Source organism: Hemicordylus capensis, chromosome 2 (genome assembly GCF_027244095.1).
Source record: "Hemicordylus capensis ecotype Gifberg chromosome 2, rHemCap1.1.pri, whole genome shotgun sequence".
Lineage (NCBI taxonomy): Eukaryota > Metazoa > Chordata > Lepidosauria > Squamata > Cordylidae > Hemicordylus > Hemicordylus capensis.
This window is the reverse complement of record NC_069658.1, coordinates 297,985,786-298,009,664: the sequence shown is the minus strand read 5'-3', so window position 1 is coordinate 298,009,664 and position 23,879 is coordinate 297,985,786. Positions and strand designations below refer to the sequence as shown.

At 44.4% G+C, this 23,879-nt stretch overlaps 3 protein-coding genes across 9 annotated transcripts in view; 1 reads left to right on the top strand and 2 right to left on the bottom strand.

Moving 5' to 3' along the window:
• The window catches only part of CFAP100 (cilia and flagella associated protein 100), a 56,915-nt gene extending 54,789 nt beyond the window's left edge, over positions 1-2,126 (top strand). For all 3 annotated transcript variants that reach the window (XM_053295786.1, XM_053295788.1, XM_053295787.1), the window contains one exon: positions 1,883-2,126. In XM_053295786.1, coding sequence (XP_053151761.1) covers positions 1,883-1,996 — 114 coding nt within the window. In that variant the 3' untranslated portion in view covers positions 1,997-2,126. The remainder of the gene's footprint in view (positions 1-1,882) is intronic.
• The window catches only part of UROC1 (urocanate hydratase 1), a 170,934-nt gene that overhangs the window by 21,560 nt on the left and 125,495 nt on the right, over positions 1-23,879 (bottom strand). The window lies entirely within an intron of this gene.
• ZXDC (ZXD family zinc finger C) overlaps positions 13,301-23,879 on the bottom strand; it is a 27,063-nt gene continuing 16,484 nt past the window's right edge. Inside the window, exons 6-10 of one of the 5 annotated variants that reach the window (XM_053295776.1) lie at positions 22,592-23,277; positions 20,513-20,597; positions 17,247-17,401; positions 14,641-14,742; positions 13,301-13,564 (exon numbers count right to left, since the gene is read on the bottom strand). In XM_053295776.1, coding sequence (XP_053151751.1) covers positions 13,478-13,564; positions 14,641-14,742; positions 17,247-17,401; positions 20,513-20,597; positions 22,592-23,277 — 1,115 coding nt within the window. In that variant the 3' untranslated portion in view covers positions 13,301-13,477. Of the gene's footprint in view, positions 13,565-14,640; positions 14,743-14,853; positions 14,952-17,246; positions 17,402-18,003; positions 19,778-20,512; positions 20,598-22,591; positions 23,278-23,879 lie in introns of those variants that run through there. The other 4 variants (XM_053295777.1, XM_053295779.1, XM_053295778.1 and 1 more) reach the window with 4 other exon arrangements.

Below are 23,879 nucleotides of genomic sequence, written 5' to 3'. Positions count from 1 at the left end.
GTCTTGGGCAACTGTGCCCCCATTGGTGGGGGGTGGGGAGCCCAAAAGGAAATTTCAAAATGTATTCAAAGGGACTGGGAGGAGCAGAGAGAGCCCTTATACTGTGCCTGACTTTCTTGAAGAAGATACGTCAGGAGGAGAGGAGGAGAAATCAAGGAAGGTTTGATTTTGTGGTTTTCTTTTCACAGCATTATATATAATATACTGTGCTATTGCTGCTGTAACTATCTGGTGGTTTTGTTGGATCTCAGATTGACCAAGGCAGAACATGTGTGCCTGCCTTCCTTAAGTTGTGGTTTGTTTTGTTTGTGAGAATAGTGTTGTGGTGAGAAATGGACAGTGGCAGCTCTGTGTAATATTTCTTGGTGATTGCTGTGATGAGCTCTACGTCTGGCCCCAAGACTAACTTGTGCTTACTTTGCCATCTGCATGGCAAGGTGTTGTACTCAGTCAAAATGTGGCTGAAGTTGCTCTAGCTGAGCTTATGGCTATGCTTGCTGCTAAGTGCTGCTGTACATGCACACTGGCCACTTCCAGTCTGACATTGACCAGGGCAGCAAGAAGGTATGCTGCTGCCCCGCGCAGCAGTTTTGGGCACAGCGCCAGCAGGGGAAACGCAGCAGGGGTGGTGTGTGGGTAAAAGCACCCTCCCGCTCCTTCAAGAACCCACCCCACCACTGCTGAACTGTCTACTCGCAGGACTTTGCACATCCCTGATTGCAATGCTAGGAAGTAACATAAGGAGTCATAATGGTGTGTGAGAGAGCAACTTGTGCCAATGACAGTACTGCAGCACAGGCACTGTGGCTGGCTATGGGTTCTGGGCCAGTGATATATTTGGCCATTTTTGGACTGTGAAGTGTATTCTGTGTTGGGAGGGACAGATTCTCTTTTACTGTGTGCTACTGCAATGTTTTTCAAGGCAGGGTTGCAAAATGCCTTGCAAACTGCAATTCAAAGCTTTTGTGCACACTGAATGCAGCATGTTCTGGCCATAGGGAACAATGGGGAAACTCAAAACACCCCTTTGTTCCCCATGGGTAGCTCCTAAGGACACTAGAGTGGGTTGTGTGGTAGGGCCAGGCGCGGCTCGTGAACTCACCTGCGGGGGCGGGGGGGCAGCGGGCGACTTCTTTAACTGTAAATGGAGCTGGTGCTTCTTGCCACCCAGCAGCCCCCGCGGCGGGGAATTGCCTCGGCCACTCACATGGTTTCCACGGAGGCGAGCCCCCGCCAGCGGCCAGGTGAGTGGCCGAGGCGATTCCCCGCCGCGGGGGCTGCTGGGCAGCACGGAGCACCGGCTCCGTTTACAGTTAAAGAAGCCGCCCCTCCCCCCGGTGAGTTCACGAGCTGCGCCTGGGTAGGGCATGATGGGTGCTACATACCACCAACCCACAAAAAGAAGTGGGCAATTTAACCAATTTTTAACCTTTCCTCTTAGAATCCTATCAGGCTTTGGAAGAAAGATTAAAATTTTGTATAAAATGGCCCACTTGCCCATTTCTTTTGTGGATTGGGTGTTCGGTAGACCCAACCATGCCTTATCACACAACCCACTTGGGTGTCCCCATGAGTTACCCATGGGGAACAGTGGGGTGTTTCGAGTTTCCCTATTTGTTCCTTATGGTCAAAACACTTGAAACGTTCTGAGTTTGTTCCGTCAAAACTGGTCAGACCAGTTTTGACAAAACATTTCAGCCATTTGTGTTTTGTTTCAAGCTTGAAACAGAATGCAAAATCAGTTTCATGCACATCCCTAATGTTCACCACTGTGTAGAAAAATCCTAGGTTGTTGGTCTAAGTTTACTGCAGATACTAGCATTGTCACACAAGCACAACATACTGAAGGACCTATTGTGCTTGCTTTCCCCTATCTTTTCAGACTGGTAGAAGATTGGTGTTCCGTTCTGAGCCCCCAGCCTACAAAGAGAAGGAAGATGAGGATCAAGGATTAATAGACAAGGAAAAAGAAGAGCAGCTCTACTACTTCACTTAGCAAACCAGAGTTGTAAGGAATAAGCGGCATACAGCAGTGGCACAAGCCTGATTAGGATGGGTTGTTTTTTTATAGATAGTATGTTAAGTAATTTTTTTGACATACAATACACAGACATTTTCTATCTTAACATCTTGTTTCCTCTTGCTACATTATACCCCAACTAATTCAGGTTAAATCCATAAGAGCCACTGTTCATGCACTGCTTTAAGTTGAAAACTCTGATCTCTTCAGTTGTCTCATCAAACAACATTATGAAACTTGAAACCAAACAGCAAGACCACCAAGATTAGCACAGAAATTTAGGCTATAGTCAGCTGGTTTGATTTTAGCCTTGAGTTCTTTAACAGTGACATGCACAGATTTCCTGACAAGGTCCCTTACACTGTAAATCTCCAAGGTTGGAAAAAGTATTTACAAGGGGTCCATTCCTTTTAAAGCAACCATGCTGCATGAAAATCACTGAGAGAGAAAAAAGACAAAATGAGATGAAGGAAAAACTGGACACTTGTTTTTATTGGTTTTGTCTCAAATTCTTAGGTGTCCACTGCCAGCAATGGACTTTACCAGAATAAATCTGAAGCTTTCCCATTAGGAATTTACAATGATTTACAAAGCCAAGTAAAGAAATGTTTTAGAAGTAAATACATTTACAAGTCCCATAAAAACATTGACTTGTTAAATAAACATGACTGCAAAATAGGAGCACCACTTTAGATAGGTATGGTTCACATACTCTTACCTAGTCAGTGATAAATCTCTGTGTGGTGAAGGAGTGGACTTGAACTACTTGGACTTCCAGAAAGCTTTTGACCAAGTTTCCCACCAAAGGCTCTTGCGTGAACTTGGCAGTCATGGGATAAGGGGACAGGTTCATGTGTGGATTAGTAACTGGTTGAAGGACAGGAAACAGAGGGCAGGAATAAATGGAAAGCTTTCACAACAGAGGGAAGTAAGAAGTGGGGTCTCCCAAGGATCTGTACTGGGACCAGTGCTCTTTAACTTATTCATAAATGATATAGAAGTTGGGGTAAGCAGCAAAATGGCCAGATTTGCAGATAACTAAACTATTTCGGGTAATGAAATCCACAACAGCTTGTGAGGAGCTCCAAAAGGGTCTCTCCAAACTGGGTGAGTGGGCGACAAAAGTGTAAGCAAGTGAAAAGTGATGTATGTTGGGACAAAAAAACCCAACCTGACATATACACTGATCGGATCTGAGCTGTCAGTGACTGACCAGGAGAGAAATCCTGGGGTCATGGCGGACAGCTTGTTGGAAGTGTCGACTTAGTGTGCAGCAGCTGTGAAAAAGGCCAATTCCATGCTAGTGATCATTAGGAAGGGGGTTGAAAATAAAATTATTAATATTATAATACCCCTATACAAATCTATCGTATGACCACATTTGAAGTACTGCATACAGTTCTGGTTCACCATATCCTAAGGATGACATTGCAGAACTGGAAAAGGTACAAAAGAGAGCAACAAAGATGATCAGGGGTCTGGAGAACCTTCCTTTTGAGGCAAGGCTACAGCATCTGAGGCTTTTTAGTTTGGAAAAGATGCGACTACGGGGAGACATGATAGAAGTGTATAAAATTATGCATGGAGACTAGACAGAGAGAAATCCCCCCCGCCCGCCCGCCCGCCACACACACACACACACAAACCAGGGGTCATCCATGAAAGTGAAGGCTGGGAAATTTAGGACTGATAAAAGTACTTTTTCACACAGCACATCATTAGTCTATAGAATTCTCTGCCAGGGCACATGATGATGGCCACTAGATTGGATGGCTTTAGAAGGGGCTTAGACAAATTCATGTAGGACAGGTCTATCAATGCCTGCTAGTCTGAGGGCTATAGGCCACCTCCAGCCTCAGAGGCAAGATGCCTCTAAATACAAGTTGCAGAGGAGCAACAGCAAGAGGGCATGCCCTCACCTCTTGCCTGTGGGCTTCTCAGAGTCACCTGGTGGGCCACTGGATGCTGGACTAGATAGGCCTTGGGCCTGATCCAGCAGAGCTGTTCTTATAAGCGGGTGTGCCTCTCCCTCCACACCACATTTAAGGTAACATGTGGGCCAGGTACTCCCTACAGACGCTTCTTCCCCCTTAAGGAAGGTGCAGGGAAGAATATAGCACATGAAACAGGCTTATGCATGTACATGCATAGAGTGCTTGCTTCACAATAAATTAGCCTCTGGTAATTAGCCTCTGGTAAAAAGGGCATATCCACACCACCATTACTACCAACAGGATCACCGGTCAGGCAAGTGTAAACTACCCCACCGAGTTAAGAATTTGAGGCAAGTTGGGGGAGATAATATATTCCCTACTACTCTTTCAAACACACTATACTAGAGATGTTCAAAACATTCCAAGCTCAGAACGTTCTGACTTGAAACAGGCCATTTCAAATGTTCCAAGCTTGGAATCAAATAGGGGGCCTGTTCCAAGCTTGGAATGGAACAGACCTGTTCCATTCTGGCACAATTCGGGAATTCTGGGTTTTTTTAAAAAAAACTCCACGCAGTCAGGGTGGCACTAAGAGGTTACTTTAACATTAAATTTAAGCCATCTCTTACTAGCTGTAGAAGTAGCTGCAGAAACAGTATCGCTGACAATAAAAGCTGCTGCCACCACAGCAGCACCACTGCTGGTAAGAGTGTGCTTTAATTTAATGTTCAAGTAACCGCTCATTGCCCCCAGCGCCACACTATGTTAGGATTTTTAAAATTATTATTTTTATGTTTGAACAGAACACTCGGACCAAAATGCAATGATTCTGTTCTGTCGAACCACCAGGTTGCCCGTTTGGTCAGAACATTTCGGTCGTTTGGCAATCCATTCTGAATCGAACGCCAAGCACATTCCGTGCACACTTCTATACTATACATTTGTAAAGACTTTTATTTATTATTATTATTTAATAATAATAAAAGATAAAAACTTTATCACTTATCTTCTCTTGAACTGAATTCTTTTTTTTTTTTTTTAAGCCAAAAGATTTACAAGATTAGCAATATCTTCACTCCTAACTCCTCCTGGCTTGAAGGCTTCATTTCAGGGAAGTAAATAATTATGCATGCACTGCAAACTCAGAAATATATTAACAGGTCGAGACAGTGGCTAGATAAATTATATCACTGACAATGAAAAATAAACCAGTTAATCAAGAATAGCTTTTTTAAAAGATAATGAGCTGTAGCCTAACTTGGACTCATGTGAACAGAAGGCACTTCCGTGTGTGTGTCACACCAATCATCCCTCCCTTTACAACCTTGGTGATGTATCTCATCATGCTCCAGGGGGCCCCCCAACCTTCATAAGTGGATTTTCAGGGGCTGTCGTGGAGAGGAAGAAGTGGGGGAAATCCCACATGGAAACTTCCTTCTGCATGCACTAGAGTTAGGATACAACCCATTACCTGCAAATCAGACTCTTGAGTAACCTGAATAATGTTTTCAATATAAAAAGAACTGTGTTTTTCTAGACCTTGCGTTCAAAAAGGCACAGGAATCAATTAGTACATTTCTAACCAATGATGGGCAACTCTCCTCCAGTCTCAATTTGGCATATGCTCAGATAAAACAAGGCATGGTCCAAACAAAATAAATCAGAAAATAGTTTTACTTCTAAGCTTATTTCAGCCACACTGTATTCCTGATCAAAATCCAAAGCAAGACTAGGCACAAGCACCTCCCTCCATGCACCAGCAACTCTGCAAAATATATTTCCAGAGGCTCTCCACATCCCCAATATGGCCATTTAAGAGCCCTGAAAACTTCAGAGCTCATGGTGCCCAGAGATGCTACTGCAGAATTCTAGGCTATAATGGAGATCTTGTCATCAGCCCTCCTTATCGCCACTGTTGCCAGGTACATCTGGACTTAATGAAAAAAGGGGTGCTGCTCCCATCAGAAAGCGGGGTAAGGAGAAGAGATCTAGGAAAGTTTGCTTGCGCACACACACACACTTCCCAATCACTATTTCTGACCATCAATTCAGTGCCTCACATGACTGCAAATAAATATGTGCAAGATTAAGATCATGTGTTCATCTGTAGGAGAACTTGCTTGGTAAAAAACAGAAGTCCAGGTGTACTCTCAGTCAGTGGCAATAAAAATTCACACATACACATACTGCTTTTAACAAAGTCTGACGTATAACTTTACACTTTGGGGCACATCATGAGAAGAATCTTCAAGTTCCACTGTTGTCATTGAACATAGATTCGATACAATTCTATGCTCAACTGAATTCTTGCTATTTGCTTAAAGGTCTACACAGTGATTTCCTTTTTAGCTATTTTTTTTTAAAGGCAGTTTCCTTTATGCACATCCCTTCTCTGTTAACAAGTCACTTACCTGCATACCAGTTGGAAGCTATAAGCTCAGTAGATGGGGGGTGGGGTGTCATTAATATGCAGACTAGGGCTGCAATCCTATGCATGCTTACTTGGAAGTCAGCCTCATTCAACTCGGCAAGACTTACTTCTGAATACAGATGCATAGGACTGGGCTACCCATAAAGTGGCAAAAGGAATTGGCAACACTTTTGTATTACTGTAAACATAATCAAGGGCATATGAATTAACATCTGCTAGACAGCCTCCTCTATCATGGATGGAGGAAGCAAGGATTGTATTATTCTATTTTAACTTTTGCTATTCTTTTGCTATTTTAACTTTCAGCTCCACAAATACTATTTCTCTGCTTTTGCTTCCACAAAATTATATTCTTCAACACTGTCAATAAGCGTAATCTACCGAAAGGGTCCCTTAAGTCACCTTTCCTTCTATTCCTCCCTTTTACTCCTATATTCAATTAGGGACACTTCTCCTCACCAACGTATATGAACATCAAGACATACTGCCAAGCGTAACGGTTCATTAGTATCTGAGCACCGTCTCAAAAAGCATCACTGTGGAATATCACAGCACATCAACTGCAAGACAGAAGACATTCACTGCATAACCCAAGTAAAAACAGGTTGCTCACCTGTAACTGATGATCTGGTAGAGATCCGTTGATATCCATTAGAATGGGTTCTGCGCCTGCGCGGAAGCCTCTCGGTGTCGAGTTTTACAGCTCCTTCCAGGCGCCTGCGCCCCGCCCCACGTGACCACGTGGCTATTTAAGGCGGGAGGAAGCGCAGGCTGCTCGGTTCCTTGGAGACCGCCGAAGCAGTCGTAGATTCATGAAGATTCACTGTAACAACCTATGGTGCACTGCAGAGGGGAGGTTCGGGAGGGTCTAATGGATATCAATGGATCTCTACCAGATCATCAGTTACAGGTGAGCAACCTGTTTATCTGGTACGGGATCCGTTGATATGCATTAGAATGGGTGTTTAGTAAGCTCCAGAAGGAGGAGGGAGCAGTGCCTCATTGCAACACCCTTTTGAGAACGCCTCTCCCAAAGTTAGCCTCCGCAGCGGACCGTAGGTCAATGGCATAATGTTTTACAAATGGTTCTTCAGAAGACCATGTAGCTGCCTTGCAGATCTCCGTGAAGGGTACTCCAGATAGAAATGCTGCAGAAGTGCCATATGCTCTGGTGGAGTGTGCTTTAATAGTCTTTGGAGCCGGTACGCCTTGAATTGAATAGGTGACACGGATCGCATCTACTAGCCAGTGAGACAATCGCTGCCTAGACAGCGCTTGGCCCTTAGAAGACCCTCTATACGATATCAGTAGCTTCTTTGACTTTCTGAACGGTTTAGTTCTTGACAGATAGTAGAGCAGTGCTCTGCGGACATCTAATGAATGTAGAGCCTTCTCTAACGGTGTCGACGGGGCTCTAAAAAAGGTTGGCAGGACTAAGTCCTGATTGACATGGAATTCTGAAATTATTTTGGGCTTAAATCTGATGTCCGGGCGTAGAAGAACTTTATCCGGGTAAAACCGGGTATATGGGACATCCATGCGTAGCGCAGTCAGTTCGCTAACCCTCCGGGCCGTTGTGATAGCTACTAAAAAGGATGTCTTCAAGGAGACATGATGAAGAGTAGCCGTGTTCATTGGTTCAAACGGCGGTTCTGTCAGCGCAGAGAGCACTAAAGATATACTCCAAGGTTCAATAGGTTTGCGTGTAGGAGGGTAAAGATTGGACAGTCCTTTTAGGAAATTTTTACATGCCGGGTGGGAGAAAAGTGTCTTGCCATCCCACCCAGTATGTTTTGCTGTAAGGGCAGCCAAGTGTACTCGTATGGACACATTAGAGAGACCTGATTCCTTAAGGTCTGTTAGATACAGTAGAACTTGTCGTATGGACGCCTGCCGTGGCCGAAATCCATGCGTTTCTGCATAAGTCGAAAAACGCCTCCACTTGCTAGCATAGTTTTTTCTAGTGGATGGCTTCCGGACGTTCAGCAAGATTTTCTTCAAAAGTTTATCCGCCATGCTGTCAGTTGAAGCGTTAGTACTTCTGGGTGTAATACCCGACCGCGTTCCTGAGTTAGCAGGTCTGGGCGATTTGGCAGCCTTTTGTAAGTATGAGAGCTCAGTCTGAGTAAATGCGGAAACCATGGCTGGCGTGGCCACCATGGGGCAATCAGGATGCACTTCACAGGGGTATGCAGGAGAATGGCTACGATTCTGCTCAATAGTGGCAATGGTGGGAACATGTAGCATCGTTCCATTGACCAGTCTATCTGGAACGCGTCCCCCAGAGAGTCCGGGTCGTGTCCCGCCCTGGAGCAGAAGCGTCTGCACTTCGCATTTTCTGAAGTGGCAAACAGGTCTATTTCCGGTGGACCCCATTGGCTGAAGATCTGTTGAAGATACTGGTCGTTCAATTCCCACTCGTGACGTTCCCTGGTGAACGAGCGGCTGAGATCGTCTGCTAACACGTTGTCGGAGCCCTTTATGTGAATTGCAACTGGCGTTATGCTGTTCCTGATGCACCAGTGCCAGATCTGGATGCTCAGAGCACAGAGGGATCTGGAGATTGTCCCCCCTTGCCTGTTGAGGTAGGCTATAGCTGTGGTGTTGTCCAATTGCAACTGGACTACCCTGCCCCGTAACATGGGGAGAAAGGCCTTCATGGTTTGGAATACAGCTAGCAGCTCTAAGAAGTTTATGTGCAGGAGACTCTGGCTCCGCGTCCAAAGGCCCTGTGTAGTAGCGGCATTGCAGTGACCCCCCCATCCGCGGAGAGAGGCATCGGTCGTGACCCATACGGATGGGAGTTGGACATGGAACGGAATTCCCCTTTGCAGATTCGATCGCTGGGTCCACCAAGAGAGTGACCTCAGGATAGGCAGTGGAATCGTTAGCAGTTTCTCGGGGCTGTCTCTGAGTAGATTGAAGGAGGACAGGAACCACAGTTGCAATTTCCTCATTTTGAGGCGAGTATAACGGACAGTTGTTCTGCATGACGCCATCAGGCCCAACAGACGTTGTACATGCCAAGCGGTTTGTTGTCGCGTGGACTGGAAAGTCCTGACTAGGGACGTTATGCTTTGAAACCGGTCCTCTGGCAGGAACGCCCTTCCCAATGTGGCATTGAGCTGAGCTCCAATGTAAGAAATGGACTTTGCTGGCGTTAGCTTCGACTTTTTCCAGTTTACCTGTATGCCCAAGTCCCGGAGAAGCTTCAGCATGTATGTTATCTGTGATAGTAACTCCTCTCTGCTCCTTGAGGATAGAAGCCAATCGTCCAGATACGGATACAGCTTCAGACCCCTTGTCCGCAGATGGGCGACTACCACTGCCATACACTTTGTAAAGACACGGGGAGCTGTGCAAAGGCCGAATGGCAGCACCCTGTATTGGAACAGTGAGGTCCCCACTGTAAACCGTAGATACTTTTGATACGAAGGTCGGATCCCAATGTGAAAATAGGCATCCTTCAAATCCAACGTTACAAACCACCTTTCCAGATGTAGAAGAGGTAGGACGTCCTGCAACGTCGTCATCCGATACTTTTTCACATGAATGAACTTGTTCAGATGTCGCAAGTCCATGATGGGCCGAATACCTCCGTCCTTCTTTGGAATTTGGAAGTACCGAGAGTAGAATCCCTCCCGGCGGTTTGCCCATCGTACCGGTACTATTGCTTTCTTGAGTAGGAGTTCTTCCAACTCCTCTCGAAGAGCTGGTGAAGCGCGTGTGAACCGAATTCTCCTGAATTTCGGTATGGTTTTGAATTCTATTGCATAACCTGATTGAATGATCTTTAGGACCCAACGATCCGATGTTATGTTGCGCCATGCGTTTGCATGACTTGCCAGCCTGATTGTATTGGCGGCTAGTGGGTCCGGTTGTGGGATGTTGTAGACCAGACTCCATTGCTCGTTGGTGTTCTGGGAGCAGGAGAATAGGGAAGTACCATTTGTGGACGATGGGCTGACTTGAACTTCAAAGACGCTGTTTGTTTCCGTCCGATTGTTTGTTACGTTGGCTGGACGCAAATTTCCCTTTTTGTTGGGTTGGTCTCTTAGAAAACTGATGGTAAGTTTTCCGGAAGTCTCTACGGTCCTGCTGTCTATACGATGAACCCCGTCTATACGAGGTACGTTGTCTATTCCCATAAGACGTGGATTGTGAAACCGCAGAAGTGAAGGTTTTAGCAGTAAATTTTGACTTCTTCATCTTCTCCATGGTGGCGTCAGTTTCCTCGGAGAAGAGACCTTTGCCGTCAAAAGGCAGACCCTCAATTTTGTCCTTTTGCAGGTTTGCCGATCTCAGCCAGGCGTGTCGACGTAAGGTAATGGCAGTTGTGATGGAGCGGGATTCAGATTCTGCCAGGTGCTTAGCAGTACTCAGCTGTTGGCAGGTAAGGTCCCCTGCCTTTTGTAACGTTTTCCGGAACCTCAGTTTTATTTCATCCAATGTCATGGAATCCAGATCTTTTTCTAGATCTTCCCAAATACAGTAACTGTACTTAGACATACAGGCTAGATAGTTCGCTACTTTGACCGACAAACAGGAAGTAGAATACAATTTTCTTCCCATCACATCTAACTTCCTGCCTTCTTTATCTGCAGGGGTAGTATGACGTCGAGTAGATTTGGAGGACGTGGCACAGTCGATGACCAACGAATTAGGGACTGGGTGTTTAAAGAGGTAGGTGTTATCTCTTTCCTGAACTCGGTAGAGTCCTTCCAGTCTTTTAGACGTTGGGGTGGAGGTGTGAGGGACTTCCCAAGCGCACTGTGCAGCGTTTGAAATTATGGGTAGTAGGGGAAGCGCCACGGGTTCAGCCGACTGTGATCTACGCATGAAATTGTAGACAGGATCGTCTATTGTCTTCAATTGTGAACTAAGATCCAACCCCAGTGCACTCGCCATACGTTTAACATGGCAGTGGTAGGCCTTTAATTCCTCCGTTGGTGACACATGGGATGGAGTAGCCACATCAGGAGATGGGTCCGCTTCAATAGTTTCTCCATCAGACTCAAAGTCAGATGATCCATGGTGACTTTCACCAGATTCTGCGTCTGAAATAGAATGGCGAGATGGTGATACAGCTTTCCTCGGGTGTGTGGTAGGAGCAGGGTCAGTTTGTGCATCCGCATCAAGGAATCTTTGAACATTTGTTTGGGTTTGCACGGAGGTGGTGTTGACTTTCGTCTGTGTCCCCACGGTAGAAAATGTTCTGTTGAGAGGTAGAGCAGTTGTCATGGAAGACCTCCATGTCCGGTGCTCTTGGAAGTCATAACCTGCTCCAGGAGAAACAGTCCCTGGCAAGGCCGATTCTGTTGAGGGCGATACTTGATGGCTGAATCCACAAGTGTGCCATGGAGTTGGCGAGGCAAGTTGCCCAGCTGTTAGTACCGTGGTCCCAACTTTGAAGGTTGTATTTCCCTGATAAGTAGCGGGAGTGGTAGCAGTAGAGTCCAGCATTTTAATCAGTGGGTCTAATTGTGGAGCATCAACCTCTGCCGTCTCTAACATAGTAAAAGTCATGGGTGCTCGAAACCGAGGAGTCACGGCTGTGACATTCACCGGGGTATTCAGTGCTGAAGTTTGAATTTCTTCTCTCGATATCGATGGCGAGCGAATCGGTGTCGGCGCCGGTTGTAGGTCTCTTGTTGTTGGTATCGAAACACTTGCAGCTTGAGAAGGCGGAGCGAATTCTTCCATCGGCATCGAGATGTTTGGAGTCGATGTCGAAGGACATTGGGCAATTGGATCTAACGTAACCGGTATGGATGGTTGCGTCGACGTCGAGGTAGCACCAGGTCTCGATGTCGACTGTGGCTCAGTAACTGTCGGCATGGACGGTGGTGTCGATGTCGAACTAGCAGCCGGTCTCGATGTCGACCGTGGGTCAGCAGTAGTCGGCATGGAAGGCGGTGTCGATGTCGAGCTAGCAGCAGGCTTCGATATCGACAGGGGTTCAGCCGGAGACCTCGATATCGAAGTCGATTTTGTAGGTGGCGAAGGTTGTGGCGTAGATTTTTTTGGCGCCGTACTCGTCAATTCCGAGACGAACACAACCTCTTGCGCTGCGGTCGGCGACGGTGTCGATTCCGACAAAGCTCGGTGCCGTGATTTTTTGGCGGGAGCAGTTGCGGACGCCATCTTTTCTTCCGGCCTTTTCAAGGACTTAGGGGATTTCTTGGGATGAAGCTTCGAAGTTTTAGACTGGGCCGGACCCAGGTCCTTCGAGCTATGCGGCTGAGGAGATTTTGAAGAGGGCCCCGATAGGACATCATCATATAGAGCAGCCCTCAAACGCAACTCGCGATTTCTCCGAGTTTGCTTCGAAAATGATAGGCAGATTTTGCACGCTGCAGTCTTGTGGGCCTCGCCAAGGCACAAGAGACATAAATTATGACGATCCTGTGAGGGCAATTTAGCTTTGCACTCTGTGCAGCGTTTAAAATTACGTTTTCCTACAGGGGATTCCATGGTACTCACAAGCCGAAGTCAGAAGCCAGAAATCAGTCCGATCTTTCGCCAAACAGTGGAACAAGAAGGCCAAGGTAATTTCAGTCCGGGTCAAAACGATAGTAGTAGTAGTAGAATAGTCAAACAGTCCAATATCAAAGCCAGTGAATCAAAACTGAGAATTTTTTCCCAAGGATTCAGAAGCGAAGGAGCCGTAGAAACCAAGTGATTTCCACGGCGGTCGCAAAGGAACTGAGCAGCCTGCGCTTCCTCCCGCCTTAAATAGCCACGTGGTCACGTGGGGCGGGGCGCAGGCGCCTGGAAGGAGCTGTAAAACTCGACACCGAGAGGCTTCCGCGCAGGCGCAGAACCCATTCTAATGCATATCAACGGATCCCGTACCAGATCTCTTCTTTGAGCACCTTTTTGCACCACAACAGAATATACCAAGATCTCCAAGAGCCATATCAAATAAAGTTTACTGAACAAGGTTTTCATTGCACTATAACCACCAAGCAAACCACACAGTAGCACTGATGTGTGCACACTCATATTCTTCACTATTTCATTAGAAGCACACATCCATTTCTGAAGACATGGCTGCATAGGAGTGTTCGACTGTTTCTGTCCTCTGCACAATCATTCCAGATCTTGCAGGTTAATTGTGCTTCCTGTAAACTGAGAATTATCAGAACTGGCATCCTCTTCAGTGGAGTTATGTGGCTCCTGTTCAAAGTAGAATGAAAACACAGAATTCACACAGTGTTCACAGCAGCTGTTCTACTGCCCTATTTGAATTCAACAAACACAGCACTCTCCAAGGCTCCTCAACATTTATGTTTAATCCAAGAAGTTTTCAAATTACCTGACTTAGCACCATATATGAAACTAACTGCCCACAAGATCTCAAAATTGCAGAGGCAAACTACATACTTGCTGACCAGGTTTCCACAATCTTATTCACCACTCCACGTAAATGAGTTGGTGCAACCTGGCAAGCCTATCTTTCTCTAAACTTTGGAGCAGGGGACTTGAGCAGCCATAGCCTGAGCTATGGGATGTGCAAAATGTTTCAACATTGAAATGGGCCATTTCAAGTTTTTTGGGTCCAAAACAGAACATCCTTTGATGGAGAAACTGGTTGAGCCAGCTGTTTTGGCGAAACAAACTCAAAACATTTCAAGTGTTTTGGCCATAGGGAACAATGGGGAATCTTGAAACACCCCATTGTTCCCCATTGGTAGCTCCTAGGGACACCCAAGTGGGCTGGGTGGTAGGGCGTGATGAGTGCTACCTACCACCCAAACCACACAAGAAATGAGCAAGCAGGCAATTTTAAACCAATTTTTGACCTTTCCCCCCAAACCCCCATAGGATTCTGATTTAAACCAATCAGCAAGGGAAATACAGGCCTCCACAATGGCACTCAACATGTCAATATATTTCGACCGAAACAGGGTTGTACTTTTGACAAAATGTATCGGCCATCTGCATTTCGTTTCTAGCTCAAAATAGAACGCAAAATCCATTTCATGCACAACCCTACTGTTTATGGCAGTCCCTACCTCTTCCCCAGTATGCAGCTAACAAAGACAACCTCGCCTTCTTGCTTCAAAGTAAGAAAGCGAGGCATGGAGCATGCTCGTTTTGGTTCCGTGGGTGAGCAATAGCTAAGGACTCCCCTCCTTCCATTTTCTACTCAGGAGCAGGGAAGGGAGGCAAAATGTTTGCACCTGTTGCTTGGCTGAGGTGCCCTGCACTCCCTGTTTGGGATTCAGCTTTGCAACACAGGAACGATGTACCTGAAGGATGTGAACAGGTAAGTCCACTGTCAGTTGAGAATGTGAAGAAGAGGACTGAGAACTGAGCTGGAAAGGCAGATCTCCCTCTCCCGGGGAATCATCCTATGGAGAAAGGAAACACAGTGAGCTTCTAATCACAGACAACTCCAAACAAATTAAGGATTCTCATTTTGGGGAAAGATGTGAATCACAGCACCACCTACTGAAACCTACCATATTATTAATAAAGCTATTCCCTATGAGCAGTCAATCAATTGCAGAGTTGGGACCATGTGGGTAGAAAAGAGTACTAGAATACACCTGACATTCACCTGTGAATTACAGAACATCCTTTATATTAAATTTAAATAAAAACGGTACTGAAATGTTTTCTAGATTGACACTGTCACTCTGCATAGAGAGAGAAGACAAAGCTGTCCATCTTAATTAAGCTATTTCCCCAATAAAACCCTCTTCCAAGACCAGTTCCCAAATTGCTTCTCCAATGTCTAATGTACCCCAACTGTATTTTTTATTAATCTCCAGCTACAAGACAGTTACACTAATTTTTAGAAAGAGGTTCCGTCTCAAAACGTTCTATTTTACAGAGATTCACCATTTCTTGCTTTAAAATCTCTTTTCCATTTGCTGGACATCTAAGCCAACCCACGCTCGATAAAGGAAATCCAGAGCTAGAGCATCCAAAAGATGGTTGTACAACCTTCTGCTTGAATACATTCAGTGAGTCCATCAGCCCCCAAGGTAATTGGTTTCATTGTCAAACTGCTCTTACCATTAACAAGTTTCTCCTAATGTTCAATCAAGATATCTCTCTTGTAACTTCAGCTCATTAGATCCAGGCTTGATCTCTGGGGCAGCAGAGAACAAGATTTTGCTCTCTTCTGTGTGACAGCCTTTCTTATATTTGAAGAGTGGTGGTGTTGTGTGTGGCCCAGTTCTCTTATCAAGGCTAGGTTTACCCAGTTTCCTCAATCTCTCTTCACAGAGCTTATTTCCTAGATCCCTGGGCATCTCTGTTGCCCTTCTCTGAACCAGTTCCAATTAGTCTACAACCTTCTTAAATATAGTATACAGAACTGGACACAGTATTATCAACATTATTAAAATATTTATATACTGCATCAGCAACAGCCCAAGGGAAAAATGCTATGCTGGGCTGAATAGGAATAGTTCTCCCCCTGATAAATATAAGAGAACCACCACATTTTTTAAAAGGTAGTGCTTTGTCCAGTTAACACAGTACTCCAGATGAGGACTGATCATTCCACACTGAACTAAAATTCTTACTTAATAATGAGAATTTATGGTTTTAACACTGCACTAAATCACTACTCTTTTTAAAAGCTGCACCACACTGCCAACTCATGCTCAGCTTCTGAGTGAGTGCAATGCTGTGCACTTGATATTTTTCCTCCTAAGTGTACAACTTTCAATTTCTCAGTTTCATTTTGTAGATTTCAGCCAGTCTTTCATTCTGATTGACTGATTAATTAAGTGCCCTCAAGTCAGTGACGACTCTTCGCAACCACATAGATAGATTCTCTCCAGGATGATCTGTCCTCAGCTTGGCCTTTAAGGTCTCTCAGTGGTGCATTCATTGCTGTCATAATCGAGTCCATCCACCTTGCTGCTAGTTGTCCTCTTCTCTTTCCTTCAACTTTTCCCAGCATTATGGACTTCTCAAGGGAGCTGGGTTTTCACATAATATGTCCAAAGTATGATAGTTTGAGCTTGGTCATTTGTGCCTCAAGTGAAAATTCTGGATTGATTTGTTCTAGGATCCATTTGTTTGTTTTCCTGGCTCTCCAGGGTATCCTCAAAAGTCTTCTCCAGCACCAAAGTTCAGAAGTATCAATACTTTTTCTATCTTGGTTCTTTAAAGTCCAGCTTTCACATACATAGAGTGTCATGGGAAAACATCCTACCAAGATTCATTTTGAACTTTATTCCCATCTTTTGAGGCATTAACTATACCTCCCAGTTGCGTGTCATTTGCAAATGTTATCTGATCCCTCCATCCCTTGGTGTGGATATGAGTCATTGATTAAAATGATGAAGAGTACCATGGGGCAGGCCAGAGTATCATGACTCCCCACCCAAAACCTCCCTCCAATCTGAGGAGGAGCTATTAATGAGCACTTCAAGGATGGTTTTCCAACCAGTTGTGAATCCACCTGATCATCCTCTAGCCCAGCTCTGACCACTCTGTTAACAACATCAAAACAAGGCACCATGGGGCTTTGTCAATTGCTTTGCTGACATCAAGTTAAATTATATCCACGGCATTCCTGCAACCCACTTAATCAGATTAAAAATAAAGAAAAGATATAAGATTAACCTAGCAGGATTTATTCTTGACAAATCTATGTTGCCTTCTGCTAATCACTGCATTATGATTGAGATGCTTACAGACTGACTCCTATATGATCTATTCCAGTATCTTACCTTGTACTGGTCAGACTGACCAGTCTTCGTGTCCTCCAAGAGTATTGCATTGAACTACATTATGTACTATCATATGAACTACCAATCTGTTTTATAAGTAGAATTTTTTTTTTAAAAAAAGCAGAAGATTCGCTTTCACAAGTCGTGTGCTGAATTCTTACCTGAAGTAGCTGAATTTGAACATACTGTGTCCCAGATGAGGGACCTCTTACGGTTAGGCTTCCATTTGGCAAAAAATTGTTACTCAATCGACTTCCATGGCTAGATGAACTCACTTTATCACCTTTGCCTTTTCTTATGCCAGAGTTAGGGGTTCCTGAAATAAATCATTACTTTCACTTCACTTTTCTATCAGCACCTCCCTTGCAAGACAGCTTACAAATACTAAGCACATTATAATAAGATTCCAGCAAAAATGTTCAGACGTGTAATACAAAGCCATCACTGCATATTTTTTACTTCTAAAATTAATGGGCTGAATCCCAATTACTACTTTTGAAAGTAGAAGAGTACTATTTTTGTGCAGGAAGGGGGAAGAGGGGCAATTTTTTGTGACCCCCCTTCCCTCCTTTGCCCCTGAATGTCAACTGCCGAGGGTCCCCCAACCCTCAGGAACACATTTTCAGGGGATACAAGGGGTTGCAGATAGGGGAAATTGAAAAAGGAAAAAAAGAGCCACCTTTGCACAATTTGAACTTTTTCCATTTGCAGAAATACTAGCTGAGATCCAACTCAAAGATATTTGTAGGGGGAAAATGGAATAGGAAGAGCTTCTTACCATGAAAACAAATGATTTAAATCAGGGTTTCTTAATCTTGGGCCCCCAGATGTTGTTGGACTACAACTCCCCTCATCCTCGGCCACAAAGGCCATGTCTGGGGATGAGGGGAGTTGCAGTCCAACAACATCTGAGGGCCCAAGGTTAAGAAACCCAAATTTAAATAATACATTTAAATAATACATATTAAAAACACACATGACACCAGGTATAACCAAACAGCAACATTTCATGTTTTATAAGTTCTGGAATTGGATAACCAAAAGTCCCCAAGACTGTAATCCTATGTGCGTATATGGGAGTAGGCCCCAATGAACTACACTGGATTTACTTCTGAGTAAACATGCATAAGATTGTGCTACATCTCATTTTATAAATAGAACAGTTTTCCATTAACATCAGATATAAAGAAAGTATGTTTACTACATAAACAAGACTATTTTAGCACATACAAAAATATATGACTCAACACCACTGAAAAAGTTGAAACAACGGTTGGATCCAAAATAAAACCAAGATGGCATCTAACAAGTTCAGGGTTGGTAGAGCACTACTCAGATTGGCAATAAAGTAAGGAGCACTCCTGAAGTGCAGGCGAGCTTCTTTAAATATTTACAAGCTTGCACAAGGCCATCAGCAGTTCCTTAGTGGCCCACAGAGGTGTGTGGGTAGCTCAAAACCGCCTGCATTATGCTGAACAGAATGGCAAGCGACATTTTACGCGATGCGTTTATCAAGAAATCGCCATATTGGGGGGAAAATGTTTTAACAGGGCTATAATACTAAAAAGGATCAGCAATATAGCATGTTGCACTGTTGGTAGAAGAAAAACAGTCTAAGCTTTTTTTAGGCAGTTCCTCACAAGACTCCTTCCTCTACCCAATTACATCAATCACCTATCCTTTAAGCTCCCATTTGTATTGGCTCAGTGCATATCCTCCATTTCTAAACCCACATTCTTTTTACCAATACTTCAATCACAGCCTCCTCCCCCTTTCCAAAAGAGGCCACTGTGTACATGAAGTGCTTTGAATACTCTAAAACAGCACTATTTAAAAACTGTGTGCACCTAAACCTATAATAGAAAATTAATGTTTGAAGTTTTACAAAAAACCTCATTTATTGCAACATCTAACACTAACATTACACTTTATAAGCATTCACATTCTTAATAAGCAACAAGCCTCTCCTATAGATTCCCACACTGGCAGCTTTTAAGAGGGGCACAAAAACATTATTATTCTTCCTGGTGCTTTATCATAAATGCATGATCTTCTTGAATTTCTAATGCTTTTTACAATATAGTTTTATCCTGTTGCTTACACATCTGCTTTTACTGCTTTTCACTCTGTAGTTCTTGTTTTTAGGTTTCTATCTTCATAAACTACTTTGTGAAGATTTTATCCTTATAGAAGGTTATAATTGAAATATACAGTTACTTTTCAAAAGGTAACAATTCTATAGAAGCGAAGACCATAGCTACATACCCTGAGGGCACACATGCAGACACAGAATATCAACTCATCCAAAAAAAGGACGATATTACATCAAGGGCTTTAGATGAGACATTAAGTGGGTTCTACGCAATGCATTTATTTCTTGTTCAAAATGCATCTTGCAAGTATGCAAACGCGCGCGCACACACACACACACACCCTCTAAAGGGGAGATGCACCAACTCCTATTGCTGGGACAGTATTTCCTTCCTGCTTATACACACACATATGCATCAATTTCAGATGAGAAGCAGCACAAGAAACGGAATAGAATATTTATTTTTTATTCAATTTATATACTGCCCTTCCTAAAGTGGCCCAGGGCGGTAAAATGCATTTTCTTCTTCCACTGTTTAGTTGTATTCAAAATGGCTCCAAGACTGCATTCTTAAACATGCATACCTAGAAGCAAGTCACACTGTAATCAACAGAAAAGATCAGGCTGTAAAATGAATTACAACTGCTATTCATTCTATAAGCATAAACTGACAGGACTGGAAAAAGAATTTGGAATTAAGTGATCTTGAACATCCTCTTAACTCATATCTTAACTGAATATCCATCAACTCATGAATGCTGCAGATAGTGTTCCCTCTAAGGCGTGCACATGTGCACACGCTCACGCCAGTGGTCCCTCTAATTTTTTTCATCTCTGTGCAGAATGTGTTTTGTTCTGGGTGGCAGTATTAAGGCAGTGTGTGCACACATGTACATTCAGAGTGGAGTCATCCTGATTCAATCTGCGTGGGATCTAAAATTAACTGAGCGGACATGAAAAACCACTTGTGCGCACACCTTAAAGGAAACACTGGCTCACTTTTTTTTTTTTTTAATGTCCGCTCAATCATGTTTAGATCCCGCTCAGGTTGAATCAGGTAGGCCCCACTCTGAATGCAGGTGCGTACACACTGCCTTGATACTGTCACCCAAAACAAAACTCATTCCACACACAGATGGGAAAAAAAATAAAGAGGGACCACTGGTTGGAGAGCAAACTATTATACCATACAAAGACTTCCTCAACATAAGGTTAATTTTAGTCTTCAAATCATTGAAGACTTCAAATCACTGAAGACTAATATTTCCCGTTTCACTGTGGAAATATTAACTGTTTCAGCAGACCAGATTGTTTTAGCAAAACATAGATACTCACCAATGTCGCTTCCATTTCCTTTCTGTTTTCTTTTCTTGGCAAGCTGAATGGCTCTATAATCTGTTCTCGCAGACCCACCACTCTCCTAATGAGAGAACATTTATGCATTTCACCAAAATAAGAGAAACCAATATTCTTACTTCAGAAAATAAGTATCCTTTTCCAAGCAGCACTGAGGGCCAAACTATATGAGCATACAAACAGATGCTCTAGAGACATGATTACACCTGAAGCATCTCTCTTCTGTCAACAGTGGGATGGTAGCAGCAAGCCCTGTGGAGACTTCAACCTATATTCAAGCCTCATCTGTTCTCCCACTTCACCTCTAGCATAAAGAGATGCAAAAACAAAGATACATAATTTAAAATGGACAAGTGTTTTCCAATCAAAAGCTGCCACTCACCAGTGCCAATTCGAAAATTCTGCTGCTGTAAAATATGACCAAGCAAGGGAACTGGGGCTCAGAGGGAGGTCCACTCTTGCCCCATATGCTGTTTTCTGGCTGAAAATCACTACCCTGAAATGATCTGAGGAAGTTGCCAAATCAGGGGGCAGGAAAACAACATGCAGGGAAAGAAAAAACCTCCCCCTCCCCCAAGCCTCAACCATGCCCCTCCCCCACTATGCGGCTGATTGGAAACATGCCTCTAGTTCTAGAGCATGTATTTGCATATTTATGTAGTTTGGCTCTCTAAACTTCTCTACCAGTTTTTCCTATATACTAGCTGACCCCGCACAGAGCATCTGTGCGCCCTTTGGGGCCGGTGGCTACCTCTCCCCACCACCCCTTCTGCCCCAGTTTCTGCTTCCAGGCCCAGCCACCTCACCTCCCCACAGCCACTTCTGCCCCTCTGACACTTTCTTTCCCCACTCCTGGGCCTTGCCTCTGCAGCCGGGCCCGCTACCTCTGGCTTCCACGGCTGGGCCGCCACCACAACCAATCCTCCTGGGTGTGCCTCAGCCAATCAGGCACGTCTGCCGCCCAGCCAATCAGCTGGGCTCTGAGACGCACATTCCAAGACACACCCAGGAGAATATAATAAATTCTGGAATCTAGAACTCAACATATACACCATGGACAACAAATAGACTATGACTTGCATGAGCAAAATGCCTCCACACTCATTAACCAATGGCAAGGGGGATTTTCACTGATCTCCCCTTCTTTCTGCAGCCCCCTATGCCTGCCAAAAATGTAGGTCCCTCAGAGTCTTCCACCCTTCAGGGACATATTTTTTTTGACAAGCACAGTGGGGTGCAGAGAGAAAGGGGGGGGGACTTGATGCAAGTCATCCCTTCCCTTCCTCATGCACGAACCGAATGTGCTCCTCGCACAAGTCTTCATCTAGACAATATTCTTTATCTATACTAACCAGCAAGACATTTAACAGGGTAGTGCTGCAAGCCCGGGAACATCTAATACTGAGAACAAGCAACCCACTCTTTTATCTCAACACAAAAAACACTGTAAACACAAAGTAAAGAAGCAACTACCAAAATATACTGTGGAAATGTAACCCAAAACTATCTGGTCCTCTTCAATCTGTTCTGATAAACAGCAATTCCATGCAGCTCTCAATACATAATCCAAATTCAGCTTAAATGGGTCCATTTTTAACTGAAATACAAAACCTAAACTTTACCATGTACACAAACACATGTGGGAGAAGATAAGGAATCAGGAGGGGGCAACACTCCAAATAAACTACCCTGCAGTCCATTTTCCACCTCCTCCTTCTATAGCACAAACAGGGCAGTGCTTTACCCAGCCAGCCCTAGAGGAAATTACCCAGTAAGAGGTACTTACAACAACTTTGGCACTAAGCTCCAGCTGAGAAAATGGAAGTACCCACTCCTCCTAGTATGTTCTACTATATTCAACTGAATGTAATACTTTCACAGGCAGGCAACCACAGTTTATACCACTTACATTGTACAAAATATACGACGACTTCGTTCGTGGCAGACATTCCACAAACCCATTTCATTTGGTAGAAAGGATGGTTCATACACGGCAACATAATATCCTCAAAGCTAAGATACTAATGAAAACTACAGTTATTGAGAGTTACTGCATACCAGAAAGGAGCTGCCAGTCACCGTGCTCAGATCAGTTTCTTTCTGTGCACTGTAACTTCCTGGAGGGTTGGAGAACACAAACTGAGTCAGCACTTTACTGCCTTCTTGTTGTCCCACAACATCCAGGCCAGGAAGTAAAGTTGGTTCTGCTTTACTTGGAGCCAGTAATTCAGGTGTGTTGCTTCCACCAAGACTGCTGGAAGGGGTTAAAGTGGCTGTGTCTCCTGAAAGATTATTGCTGGAGGTCAAACCATGCAGGTCTTGACTGGAATTCCTTGCTGACAATGATGCTAAGGAGCCTAAGGCTTCTGCATTTACTGTCTGTACATCATCCAAATTTAAAGTGCTTTGCTGTAAAACTGTGGCAGTGGTTCCCAACAGAAGAGAGCTATCCAGGCTGTGTGGAATGTCACTGCTAGCCACTAAAATCAGTGGGTCAACCGTTTGACCAAGAGAATTGCTACTGACAGAAAGATTTCCTCCAAGCGTGGAGCCCACCGAAGCAACATCTATAGTGAGAATGCCAGAGTTTATTAGCGCCATATCAGCTGAAATTCCAGAACTGCTCCCAGACATACTGGAAAAAAGGGAAGCAAGGTCTATATTGTTGAGGTCACTTTGTCCTGAACTGGCAAGTTCACTGCTAGGCGTGAGAGAGCTGAAAGTTTCCATCTGATTTAAGAGATCTGAAACAAAAACAAATCTGGCATGTTTATTTTGTAATGCCAGCACATTTATAAATACAACAGGTTTAGAAAGCCAACACCCTGCCTGCAGAATTTGAAGTAAAAAGCCAACAAATCCTCTGCTATTTCTACTTCCCCAATTTCCCCAAACTTCCTGTACCCCTACTCAATCCAGCAACACCGCCACATTTGTCAGAAGTCAGCATTGCCAAGACTCATGAGGACCAGATTTCTGTATGTCCAGGAGTCCAAAAATCTGTTCAATACTGCACCATAGCAAGGATAGTTTCCCCTTCTGACAAGCATAACAGGTCACCCAACCATCCATGCACTGGACACTCCCACCTCCTCTTCCTATGACTAGCCAGTAAATAGCACACAAGCCAACTTCTCCTTTGCAGTACCTCCCAGCACTTAAGTAGTGTTCGGCAAATGAGCTGCTGCTGCTGCCCTTCATCAATGCATTCTCATCCCTTCCAGACCAAGCTGTTGGGAACTGGAATGGCCTGGAGGACAGCAGCCAGTGCACCAAGTACACTTTCTAGAACACCTGGCACAAGCGATCAATGCTGGGGAGGGGCCCTCAGATGATCACTCAAATC